The 12,850-nt window shown below is 53.0% G+C and overlaps 1 protein-coding gene across 2 annotated transcripts in view; it reads right to left on the reverse strand.

Moving 5' to 3' along the window:
* The window catches only part of SPTB (spectrin beta, erythrocytic), a 114,433-nt gene that overhangs the window by 3,382 nt on the left and 98,201 nt on the right, over window positions 1-12,850 (reverse strand). For both annotated transcript variants that reach the window (XM_031453874.2, XM_064486027.1), the window contains exons 31-34: window positions 12,720-12,772; window positions 12,119-12,197; window positions 2,395-2,657; window positions 184-357 (exon numbers count right to left, since the gene is read on the reverse strand). In XM_031453874.2, the coding sequence (XP_031309734.1) occupies window positions 184-357; window positions 2,395-2,657; window positions 12,119-12,197; window positions 12,720-12,772 (569 nt within the window). The remainder of the gene's footprint in view (window positions 1-183; window positions 358-2,394; window positions 2,658-12,118; window positions 12,198-12,719; window positions 12,773-12,850) is intronic.

Genomic DNA, 12,850 nt, shown 5'->3' on the forward strand with positions numbered 1-12,850 from the left:
CCCGTCAGGCAGCGCAGCACCTTCTGAGAGAGGCAAAAGTCAGGACCACCAGCCTCTTTGATTGAAAAAATCCCTGAGGGGCAACTCAGGCCTGGAGCTGGTCACAAACAGTGGGCCTCTGTCCATTCACTTACTGCCAAATCGAGCCAGCAGGGAAGGGACAGTGGTCAGGAGGGGCCTCACCTCAGCTTGAAGACGTGTTTCTTCTTCTTGTAGTTGGCAGCAATCTCACAGATGGCGTGTCTCAGGGCCAGGGGCTCTTCCCCGTGGTAGGGCACCCCCAGAGCCAGGTTCTTGGCATCTTTATAGAAGGTCAGCTCGCTGTTCCTGAGCACACAGTACAGGTTGTTCCAAGACCTGCAAAGATGCAGAGAGGCAGGTCACCTACAGTCCTGATACAGCATCTCTGTAATTAGTTCCTTAAGCTTTTTTCTTTATTACAAATTTTGCCCTGATAAATAGTAACACATTTTACTGTTAAAAAAAATTGGAAATAAATATCATTTGCATGTAATTCCACTACTAAAAGCTAATTATTAACATTTTATGTATTTCCTTCTAGTCTTTTATTCACAGCTAAAATTGGATTATATTGTACATTCAATTTGATGTCCTACTTTTTAGTTTAATACTTTATCAAGAGTATTTCCCCATATTCTCAAGTATGTCTTAAAAATAATTTTGAATAGCTATATGATATCCTATCATATAATAATTCCTTTATTCGTGGACCTTTTAATACCAGAAAATTTATCCACAGTTTAAATAGCAAAATGATAAACATTCTTATGCTTAAATCTTTGCCTGTAACTCTGATCTTGTCTTGAGATATATTTCTAGACAGAAAATTATTGAGTCTAAGACCAACCATGTAAACAAAGCATTTCCATAGCCACCAGCATGTTTGATTCTCGCTACAGAACTGTAAAGTGAACAGAGCAGGGTTTTGTTTGGGTGGTGGTAATATTTTGTTTTGATGATACATGCCCAAGATATTATACTAGCACTTTTTAAAGAAACGTATTTTTGCAAATCAAGGCTCATCTCAACTGGTCATGTTTGGTGAGAATGGTAAGCTCATAAGCGCAAGTCCTTGAGCTCCTTTTCTGACAAATGGAGAACATTTTGCACTTTCACAGTAATGAGCGCTGAGAAACATTAAGCTCTTTTTCCTCCTCTTCTGCCCTTCTCCCTCCCTCTGGAGAGCAGAAAGATGGAGAACCAGCAGGGCACATAGGGAGGAAGGTTGAAGAGACTACTTGACCCATACAAGGCTGGCTACAGAGCCATTCCACGAAGCCCAGATTCTGACACCAGCTCTGGGGTCTTTCCTCTGGCCCTCACCACCTTCTTTGAGCTTGTAGCCCAAGTAAGGCAGTTGCTAAGGAGGAGCTGGTCTTGGAGTAAAATCCTGCCTTGGACAAGTGACTTAGCCTCTCTGAGACCATTTCCACATCTGGAAAATGGAAACCTCAGTATCACAGGGTAGTTATGAAGATTTGATCAGTCCTGACATAACGCCCGGCACGTAGTAGGTACTTAGTAAATGCTAGTTTCCCCCTTTCCTGCAGACTTTCCACATAAGCAGTAAAGCTCTTCAGGGTGGTTGTCCCCCAAATTCATTTTTGGAACTTGAATTAGCTTTGGTGGGTCCCCTAGTTAGGCTCGCTCTCTCTGTATGCTGCCAGTTGGCCCTGGAACCGAGGGAGGGAGAAGGAAGAGGAGGAAGCTGGTTTCAACCTCCAGATGCTGCCCTGTTTCTCTGGGACCCTGAACTGCTGCCTGATGGCAGAGGCCCCCAGAGACCTTGGGTAGCGGCATCCCTGGATAGACCACACCCAAGGGCATGACTGCCGCAGGGTCAGGAAGGGGCAGAGCCTCTGACAACTCCTCAGGGTCATTTAGTTACTGGGAGGAACCTCTAGAAAGGCATTTAAGTCAACTCCTCCTCTCCTGTTTTACCACTGGGGAAACTGAGGCCCAGATTGGGTAAAAAGTGGGACTTGGTCAAGGATGTGTTGTTAGTACCAAGACCTACCTGTTACCCGGCCCTCAGTAAACAGCTAGTGTTCACTGAGTTCCTGCTCTGCACCAGGCAAGGCATCTGCACGGAAGAGGCCTGCTACCATCTTCAGCCCCATTTTACAAGTGAGAGCCTGAGTAAATCACTTGTACGAGGTTATAGGATTTGAACTCAGGACCGGAACTAAAGACAGGCTTTTCCCATCAAGCCAAGTAGCCTCTGGGCCGGCCCAGAGGGTGCCCCGGAGCTCTCAGACCAGAGGCAGGGGCACCCTCACCCCCAAACATACTCATGCTGCCCAGGATCTGTTGGTGGAGTCCCGGGGAGCTGCCCACCCTCCCTTCGTGCCCTGCGGCCCCTCCCCCGCACACCTGTTGGATGCCTTCTTGTTGGGCCCCTCCAGGTCATGCTTGCGGCCCAGGTAGCCCTCCATCTGCACACTGTGCGCGTGGTCCCGCGGGGCTGGCAGTGTTGTAGGCTCGTCGCCCTCACTCAGAGGCGTGTCCAGGACCTTGAAGAGGGGCTCTGTGGCTGGCCTCTCATCTGCACTGGATTTCTCCTCCTGCCCTTCCTCGTGCAGCCCTGGCAGGGGTGGCAGCTGCTGGTCCTGAGGCCACGGCCTCTCTTCTTCCCCCTGCTCAGGGGCACATGGGAGGAGCACACCTGGCTGGGGGTTCAGACCCAGGGGTGGCTACTCTGCAGAACTGGGAAGTCAGCAGGCCCCACCTGAGTATGGTTCCTTTCTCCTATGCCCTGTGCCTCTCCCAGCCCTCTTTCCACCTGCTGTGGGTACCCACCTTGCCTGCTTCCCTTAGATCCTGCCCAGGTCTCTGGCTCCATTCCCAGTACCCCATCTCCAGTCTAACAGCCACAGGAGGTCCAGAGGGTGAGCTGAAGGGGCCTGCCTGGGGATCTCACCCAGGGGCTTTCTGGTACTGCTCACTTCCCAGCTCTAGGCCCCCACTCCTGCTTCAGCCAGATACTCCAACTCCAACTGTGGTACACATGGGCTCTGGCCAGATTTCAAACGAAGAAAGGGCTCTGCTTCTAAGACAGGTTTGGAAAACATTTGTACTACGATGTGGTATGGAAGCTCTTCTGGTACCTTCCAATTGTGTCTAAAACCCCAAAGCTAAGGGCACCAGGCCCTAAGTCTCCCCTACCACCTTCTAAAGGGAGACCCAGGGGATGGGTATAGCTCAGTGGTACAGCACATGCTTAGCATGCATGAGGTCCTGGCTTCAATCCCAGTACCTCCACAAAAGAAGTTAGAAACAATGCAGAAATAACAATATGGAAATTAAAGGGAGACCCAGACCCTCCCGGGTCATGGTGCAGGACTAACTGCTCCTGCCCCGTCATCTGGCAGGGATTTGCTGAAGGAGGACATTGCTTGTTTCAATCATCTCAGGAGCTTTAACACTATATGCCCAAGACCCATCCTCAAGATGCTGAGTTAACTGGCCTGGAGTGGTGTCAGCACATTGGTATCTCTTAATAAGCTTTTCATGCACTCTAATGTGCTGCAGGGGTGGCAAACCACCACCTAAGGAGTCACTGCCACAGGGAAGGCCTACGACTTTCACCTCCTTGCACTTCCCTGTGGAGAGCGGGATGCTCCCAGCCCTTGCCCAAGCCAAGTGAGGGGCCTCCAGTGAAGCCACGTGCTGTGTTGTCAGGTGCCCATGAGAGGCAGAAGCAGACCTAACGTTCCCCAACTGGGTACCTTCTTGCTTATTCGCCCTCTTGCCTGCTGCAGCAGAAGAGAGGGCACAACAGATTGGGTCAGCTAGCCTCCAGGTGCAGGGCAAGAATGGGTGGGTCTCCCATGGGCCAAATGAGCACCAAGGAGGGCAGCCTACTGGAGACCCAGAACTCTGTCTCAAAGGCCTGACTGCTGGAGACCTTACAGCACCAGGTGGGAAGGGTCCTAGAGGCCCCCAAGCAGGTGTTGTCTGGACACTTGAAGGACCAAGGGCACTGACAGCCCAGGAGGACCAAAGCTGCTTAGGCAGTAAAGAGACTGCCCCCTTTTCTACCCCCTGCTCCAACTGAAGATGGAGGCACAGAAGAGTGTTGGGGAGGAGCCAGAAAAAAGCAGACCCTGTGCTCCACCTTGCGGATCCTTAAACCCAAGATAATAGAGAAACGGAGAATGGGAGGATGTGGGCTCCATACTGGACATCAGAGTGAAGTTTCAAACTGAAACAGATGGGTTAGACTTTCAAACAGCTAACAGGACCAAGGGCTGCCTGAGGTGGCACTAAGAAATAGGAAGGGAAGCTCAGTGGAGACGTTTGAAAGCAGTGGTTGGAAGAAAGGTAAAGCTGGTCATGTTTGCATCCCATCAGACTAGGACTGTTCAATAAACAGTTATGTTGGGTTCCCGTAAGATCTCACTGAAAGAAAGGATAATATGGCTGGGAAAGTTTGAAAACCATTACCCCTAGTCTAAACCTTCAATCAATGAGAAAATCTATGCTCAGAGAGGTTAAGAGACTTACCCAAGGTCACACAGCCAATAGATAACAGAGACAATTAAGAGCATGTACTTCAGAATTGGATAGTCCTGAGATTTTAGCCCATCTTTAGGGTTCTCATCTTTTCCTGTCTTAGAGCCCCTTGAGAGTTGTGGCTGGGCCACATCTGTCTTTATCCATCTTGCCGTATTTAAATCTTTGAGTGTCAGCAATGAGCCAGAATTGACCACAAGGAGCTGGAGGCTCCACAGCCCAGCCTAGATCATCCTCCAGCAGGGAGGAAGGGCAGAAAGGGCAGAGAGGGTCTGGAAGCCTGGCTTTGGGGTCCTTCTGTGGGCCCGATCAGGCCAACCCTCTGACTGGGGCATAAAGGTGGGGGAGGTAGACTGTCAAGGCAGAAAGTGAAGCCTCCTTTCATGTCCCTCCTCTCTGGCTGTGCTGCTCCTCCTGGCACCCGCCCTGGGGCCTCTGGGAAGATGCTGCAGCAGATGCTGGGCAGCTAAGTTCAACCATCTCACTCAGCCTCTACCTTCCTGGGAATGGTTTTCCTAGAGGACTGTGTGAACATATTTTCTTTCTTCACTTCCATTTTCATGCTTCCTCCTTTCAGGAACTCTCCCCTGAAAATACAGGTGGAGTTTTCCAGGACTGCCTCCCAACTTAATCTCACCTTTCTTCTGCCTCCTCCTCATGGACACCTGACCCACATTCCCTGGCTGGGACATTCAGAGGCCAAGACCAGTGTGATCAAAAGTTAAATGGCCAGGTCATGGTTTGGCTCTGGAAAATGGGAGTTTTCAATGTATACATAGATCTCTTCTGTGCTCTAGACTGTTCACGTGGAGACAGTTTACAATGTACCGTCTCCCCTCTCCCCTGAGGGCCGAGGCCTGAGGAGAAGGAGCCAAGAAAGAGGGTGGGAGGTGGGGGTGTTTGGTGGCAGTTGCTCCTCCCAGGCCCAGGGCTGGCAGGGCTTTTCTCCCTCCTGGGCTGGGGGAGGGGACACAGAGGAGAAAGACAGGGGTATGGTTTGGGGAAAAAAGCCCTGTTGTATAGGCCTCAGGGGTAAATATGCTTTGTGGTATCTTCTAAGAGAGCTGGGAGGGGTCACGGCTGGGGAAGGAGGGGCAGTTCTACTGCCCCTGGAACCATACCACGCTCTGATACAGATCCTGCCCTGCCCGACAGGTGGAGGGAACTGTGGACAGCAGAGCACCAGAAGGGGATGCTGGCTGCAGGGACAGGCAGGTTCTGCCAAAAGGCCCTGAGTAGCTGAGATGAGCTAAGACTGCCTTCTTGCCTCTTTGCTGTCCTGCAGATGCCTTGCTGCTTTTGCCCTCAGGCCATCAGGAAGACGCATGGATTACACCTACACTGCCAAGGGGTGCCCAGCCTACAACCATCACCCAGAGGAGCAGGGGGGACACTCTGAATAAAGGAAGATCCAGATACTTGGAGGAAATTCTGGGTGTCAGGCTGGGACTGCTAGAGAGACTTGACCATAAGTGGCTCGAGTGACAGCAGGAGAGAGAATGGCCCAGGGACAGGGCCTGGAATAAGCACAGAGCCAGGTTCTCTGGTTTGGGGGACACGTGGGTGGGTGTGTGTGCAGACTACCTCGATCACAATGTCAGAGAAGGGCAGGGGACAGGCAGTATTGGCTGCCGGGGAGTGGGGGGTGGCATCAGGGGAGGGAAGGACAGACAAGAGAGCCTTTTAGGACCTTACAGGATTGTAGTTAAACGGACAGGGGATAGCCACCTCAGAGTCTTTGCAGAGTCTCATAAGCTTGACTTTTTAGAGTCCTGCCTTGCTAGGAAACTAGCTTGGGTAGGGGAAACAGGCAGAGGTCACCTCCCCAGAGGAGGTTTAAGAAAGTGAAGGGAAGAGGGGCAGGATGGATGCATTTCTTACCTGGACTAAAGGTGTTGAAGGTGTATTTCCAGGCCCAGCCAGCAGGTGGCGCAGAGGGACAGCTCACAAACAACTATCTCTCCAGCTCCCAGGAGAAAATAAACTGGTGTGTGACCAAAGGGTCTTTTGGAGGTTCTAGAAGACGCTCAGTGAACTCAGATACATTAACAAACAAGGAAACACAAATGAGCTTCTCTCTAAAGGACATGCTGATAAATGAGAACCAGGGCATGTTGACGCACCCTAGAGACTGAGCACAGACATACCATGATCTTGTCCACCTACCTGGCAACAAGGACTGAGCCCAGAGTGTGTGCAAAGGGGGCCTCCAGAGAGGGGCACTCCAGGAAGAGTGGTTTGGGAGGGTTTTGGCAATGGATATTAGAATTCATATGGAGAATGTTTATTTTAAGATGAAAGACTGCAGTGAAGGATGAAGGGAAAAAAATGAAGGAAAAAATGAAGACGTTATCAATTACTGGGCGCCAGATCTTCCACCTACATTCTTTTTTTCCTATCCTCATGCCCTTTCTGCGAGGCAGGTATCACTATCCCTATTTTACAGATACGGGAAACTGAGGGACCGGGAGAATTAAGTAACTCGCCCCCAGTCACAGTTAGTGAGTGGCGAGTTGCAGATGCAAATCTGTCTGGTTCCAGACTCTGCTCTAAACCCTGCTGCAAGAGAAGGGGTGGTACTACTGCTCCAGAGAGAGGGGCCTATCCTATGGGGTTCACGGTCTAAATGGGATGAGCCTGGCTTATGTGAGACACGTGGCTGATTGGCTGAGGCAGCACCATCATGGCAGAGCCACCCGTGAAAGGGGTCAGAAGAGGAGCTTGAGGCCAAACTGTTGCTGAATGGCCAACCAAATAGCCCTGTGAGACTGTGGGGTGGGGGAAGCTGGCCGTCTCTGCAGCTGAGAATTATTTCCTTCCATCCAGCATCTGATGTCTGGGCTCTCACCCTCTGGGTGAGATGGGCTGTCAGCAGACAGGTAGGGAAGGCTGCTCAGAAGATAGCTGTTTGCAAGAGAAGACAAAGAGATGGTTCACTGAGTTGAGAGCAGTCAAAGAGATGAAGAGATGGCAACTTAGGGTGAGCAGAGACAGATGACTAAAGAGAAAACAGAAGTTGTTGCTGAACAGAGGAAAGAGTGAGGGAGGAGCTGAGGCTGGAGCAGTGAAGGGTCCCCCAGGGTTGGTGGTGGGGTGGGGAGAGTGGCTCAGCACTTTGCCCCAGGGGCCAACTGAGACCCAGCTGAGATGACCCCCGGGGAACCAGGGGAGACAACAAGAGCAGGTGCAGAGTCACCAGGTAAAGTGAGGGGGAAAGGAGTGGGGAGTGTGCAGGGTCCCCTGGGACAGGGAGGGGAGACCTGGTCCACAGCATCAGGAACTTCTTCGCCATTCCCACCACCGGCTTGTGCTCCTTGGGTCCCTGCCCTGGAGGAGCTGGCGGCTGCTTGATCTCTTGGTGACTCTGAGCCAGCCACTCAGAATTAGACTAAAAAGAGAAGACACCGACTCCCTCATCCAGATCTGACACCCAGCGGTCAAGCTAGCAGCTTCAAACCCCATTTCTGAGATGCCTCTGATGTTAACTGAGTCCCATCCTGGGTCTATCAGTGTCTAGGATGCTGTGAAACAATACTTCAAGGACAAACTAAGGAGCCTTTGGAGCAGCGGGGCCAGGAAGATCAGTCGGACCATAGCACAGAGAACTGGGCACACCCAGCGGTGGACAGATGTCCAGAAAGAGCGTAGAGCCAGTTTCTCCAGGGAGCCTGGAGCACCAGGGCGCGGCGCCAGACTGTAGGCAGACACAGCCCTGCCACGCTGATTCAGGCATCCTGGGGAGACAGACACGCCCAGGTTCAGGGGAAAACTGACGTTCTTTCCAGGCCAGATCTACTCATTATGGACAAACACATGATGTGCCTTCACTGCAAAATGCCTGAACCAGCAGCTCGGTTCGGCCTCACAGGGGGAGGGGAGGAAGGACTGGGAAAGCCTGCTCAGGCAAGAAGAAACACAGCTGCTGCCTCCACACCCACACCCACACCCCTTCCCCCTAAGGACATCAGAGCCCAGCCTCTGGTGGCCGACGAAAGCTCCAGGCTGCCTGGTGGGGAGACTGCTGCTGGGGGCAGGTGCCAAGGAGGTGACAGCAGCAGGAGCCAGCAGGCACTGGTTGAAAGGTGACCTGGCCATAGCCCAGTGCGCTCTCAGCCCTGGGGCACCATCCATCACATTCACAAGCGCTGGTTACTTCCCTGAAGCCACATCAACCTCTAAGACTCTGGAAGGGAGAGACAAGGGACCCAGGAGTCTGGACTCCCACTGTTCATCCATCATGAGATGCCCAGTCCTCTCTTGGGGAAGCCAGCTCCTGGCAGTCTTGAAAGGTCGAGGGAAGAGTGACGTCTGTGAGCTGTGCTTGGGTAAGTTCTCCCTGACAACCTGATGAAGGCCTGACCATGAACGGCACTCAGGCAATTGGTCTCACCCCAGAGTCCCTGCCTCACAGGGAAATCTAGCCTTGAGGCTTGGAGGAAGACGTGAGCCCGGAAGACAGACTCTTTCTTGTTGTCACAGCTCCTCGGAGCACCAGTCCCTTTCGGGAGAGTCACTCTCATCGTCACAGAAGCCCCCCTGGGAGAGTTCCCACTAGAGGCAAGGAAACAGGCATGGTGCACAGATGTCCCGGGGCCATTGGCTGGGGGGATCCTCTGCAACACCATTTGTTCTCCATGAAGTCAGCCTCAGCATCTCAACAATCAGGATCTCACCACAAGTGTTACACCGAGAATTCTGAGCTCCCAGAGCCTAGATGAGGATGCTGTGCAGGACCTCCAAGCCCTCCCCAGAGCCACACCCAGGATGATGGGGAGACGCAGGGTGGAGGCTGACGGGTGAGGGGAGGGGAAGGGCCCAGCCTGCTGCCAGGCCCCCTCCCATACCCTGGGGCCATCTTCAGGGCACTGGCCGTGGCAGGAGCAGAGGTCTAACTCTGCCGTCCTCTCTTCCCCAGACAGACACAAAGGAAACACCTCGGCCCTTTACCACCTCTTTCGCATCTCCAGCCTCACACCAGCTGGCACTGGACTCCGGAACCAGGTTCCTTACAGCTGAGGACGGGATGGAAGTGGGGAGACCCCCCTCTCCCAGCCTCCCTCCTTTATGTAGGTACATTGTTCACATGCAGAACGTTCTGGACTTTTTGTAATCTGGCAGAGAGAGCGCTATAAGGGCAAAGAGACCCAGGAGGATTAGGTGGTTTGTCTAAAGTCATGCAGGAACTTTTCAGAATTAAGGACAAGAACCCAATGTCCTGACTTCCACTCCAGGAGTTTTGCCATTTGTGATCCCTGTTTCTTCTGCTTGGCCTCATGCACTTTTACCCACTTACCTGTATAATGGAGATATATATATATATGTTTTGGGTTTTTTTAACCAGAACATGCTCTAATGTGGAAAGGTAAGAGAAAGATTAAGAGGTGATGGAGGCAATGGATTATACAAAGGTGTGCTTGAGGAAAAGCCAGATGCGTGGACTGGGACTCCAGTCCCTGAGTGTGCACACAGACCCGGGAAGGGGAGGACCAGGCAAGGCTGGCAGGGTGGCAGCCCCGTGCTGTGCAGCGGTCCAGACAGGGGCTCAGGCATCTGGTCCACTTCTGTCTGCTCCCCCAAGCAGGAAGCTGGCATGCACTAGTGATGGATTCCACGTGAAGCCACAGTGCACAGATCTATTCTATAGAGCACCAACACCAGACCACACACACGGGACAGCAGGAGAGCCACCAGACCCAGGCCTAGCCCAGGGAGAAGGCTCAGCAGACGGCTGGCCTTCCTCAGAGAGGCCTGTGTTTTTTGTAAAGGTTTCCCAACCTGCGTGGGTCCCATTCTCCTTTCTTCTCGTATCAAAGACCAATTAGGTATCCCGCCCTCCCTCGGAGTTTCGTGGATCCTCACGACAACTCAACAGAGGGCTTGGAAAGGAGCAGCAGGAAGTCAGTTTCCATGAGGCCTCGGGCCTGGTGTTCATTTGATTCGCCATCTGTTTTCTTCCTGGGACCCGGCACAGGCCAGTTTCCCCATGTGACGCAGTGGCTGGCTCTCTGGGAAGTGTCTCAAATGTGGGCTCACTCCCTCCTTCCAGAGAGACACTCAGGTCCAAGCAGGTTTTATTCCCCCAAACCCAGTGACATTCGGGTGTTGGATGCGGGCGGCTCTGATGCACATGTAATTACATTTGCACAGACGTACATGACACAAACACTGGATGGATCACTCAGGCGGTCACAAAGGAACCCATGGACCTGGGACACCACTGCACGCAGACACATAGGGATGCACAGCCGAAGCGCAGGTGGCAAGGACAGTTCCAGCCCTGGTGTCCACAGTCTGTGCCAGCCCCCAGAGTTCTCTCCTTCCAGTGGGGGCTGTCTCTGAGAAAACCAGACCAAGGGGAAGTCCCCCAGAGACCCCCACATGCGACGATGGGAACTTCAGAGGGAACTCTTGAGAGAGACCCTCCAGCAGGAGCCCAGGAATGCCCTCTGCTGGACATGAAGGGCTGGTGCAGCTCAGAAAGGAAGGTTTCTGGCACGGCTGGAGGCAGCTCAGGGTGTGAGTGAGTGAGTGAGCGAGTGTGTGACTGTGTGTGTGTGTGTGTGTGTCTCAGAAGTATGGGAAGGGCTGAAATCTAGATCTGACAGGATTCTGCACAGGAATTGCTCAGTGTTGTCCATTTTTCTGGGGTGGTTTGTGTACCAAAGATTTCCACCTAGAACCCTCAAAGGTTCAGGCAAGCTCACCTGGGCACGTGAAGAGGTGGTACACAGGCAGTGGCCAAGCCATGCAAGGCACATGCTGGATTACTGCTTTCTTAGCCGCTCCCAGGACATGTCCCCCAAACCTGGGTCACAGCCTCCCAGGCTCCCTGCACAGGCCCCCTGGGTCCTTTTAGCTAAGGGATCTAATCTAGGCAAGGTCCTGAAGCCATGTGCCCAGGCCTCTGGCAGTGGGAGTGTCTGGGTTCCTCCCTCCCCTCCCCCCACACCCTTCTTTTCTGCAAGTTGGAGGCTGGTGACCCAGAAGCCCGCCCTCACTCCTGAAGGGCTCCTTCAAGTCTGTTCTTACCTCAGAACCAGCTCCATCTCCATCTCACTGACCCACAGGCATCAGGCCAGGAAGGTGCAAAGGGGGAGGGGGCTCTGCTTAGGAGGGAGGAATCTACTAGATGGTGAAGGTCCCCACTTCATTGCCCTAAATGCTTGGCTGGGGCAGGTGAGACCAAACGGTGCATTTGTCTGTGTGTGTGTAGGGGGTACTGAGTTAAGGATGGTGTTAGAGGGAAAGTGTATAAAAAGGATCCTTCTCTGTATAAACTGTTCCCCTGATGTAGATGGTGATGTATTTTTACAATAAAATTTATTAGACCAGATAAAACCAAACTAAGAGAGTCATGTCAGTGTGCTGGCATGTCAGTTTCTTCTGGGTTGGAGGGAGGAGGGGAATTATTCTAGGAATTAAGAAAAGCTAAGTGAAAAAAGGAAGACTGATGGAAGGAGTCTGGGGGTGGGGGCGGCATGTGCCTGCCCCAGCCTTCTGCCCCTGCTGAGCCTACTAGGGAGTAGCGGGCTTTGGCAGCCCCGTGTCTCAGGAACTAGGCAAATGAGACGGGGAAACTGACCAGGGACGGTGTCTTGGTGGCTGGTCGATGGGGACCTCGGGGACCCTCCCCTGCTGTCTCGCTTTCCTCCTCTTGAGGCCTACGGAAGACACAGCCCTGCTTTAGAAACAAGCACCTCTCAGAGGCTGGAGCCTACCTCCAGGCCTGACTTCCCACCTCCTCCCCAGGGAACACAAGCCGAGTCTGCAGCCTGGCATAAAGGGCTGCTCAGTCTGCTTCCATCTGAAAAGTTAAGGCAGATGCTTCAGGAATGGACACGGTTCCGTGCAGAATGGCCTCCAGGGCACATGTTCAGCGGGTTCCCGGAGCGGGGAGGCGGGGGCGGTGCTGCAAAAGCCACCGCCCTCCGCACGTTTCATCCCACACCAGGTCTTCCTGCCACCAGGACATGGGGGAAATGAAAGCTCTTCTCTCCCTTTCAGCTCCTTCCAGACATTCTGGATTTCTCTGACTCGTGGCCCAGGTGTGAGAGGTCACATGTGGATTGTTAAAACATCAGGGGGCCTGCTTCTGATGAAAAGCACCCTCCTCCTCCATCTCACCCATTCCCCACCCCTCAACCCCCGGCACAGGGCTCGGGCCAAGTCCTCCCCGCACTTACCCAGTAGTCTCCTTCTTGGGTCTCTCTGGGGCCTGGCGTTCTTTGAGCTCAAGCTAGGGGAGGAAATGGTGGAGGGGTGGGGGTGGTCAGAGCAGCCAGAGGGGAACCTGCTCTCAACCTTTCTCGAAAGA

The sequence above is a fragment of the Camelus dromedarius genome, chromosome 5, assembly GCF_036321535.1.
Source record: "Camelus dromedarius isolate mCamDro1 chromosome 5, mCamDro1.pat, whole genome shotgun sequence".
NCBI classification, from domain to species: domain Eukaryota; kingdom Metazoa; phylum Chordata; class Mammalia; order Artiodactyla; family Camelidae; genus Camelus; species Camelus dromedarius.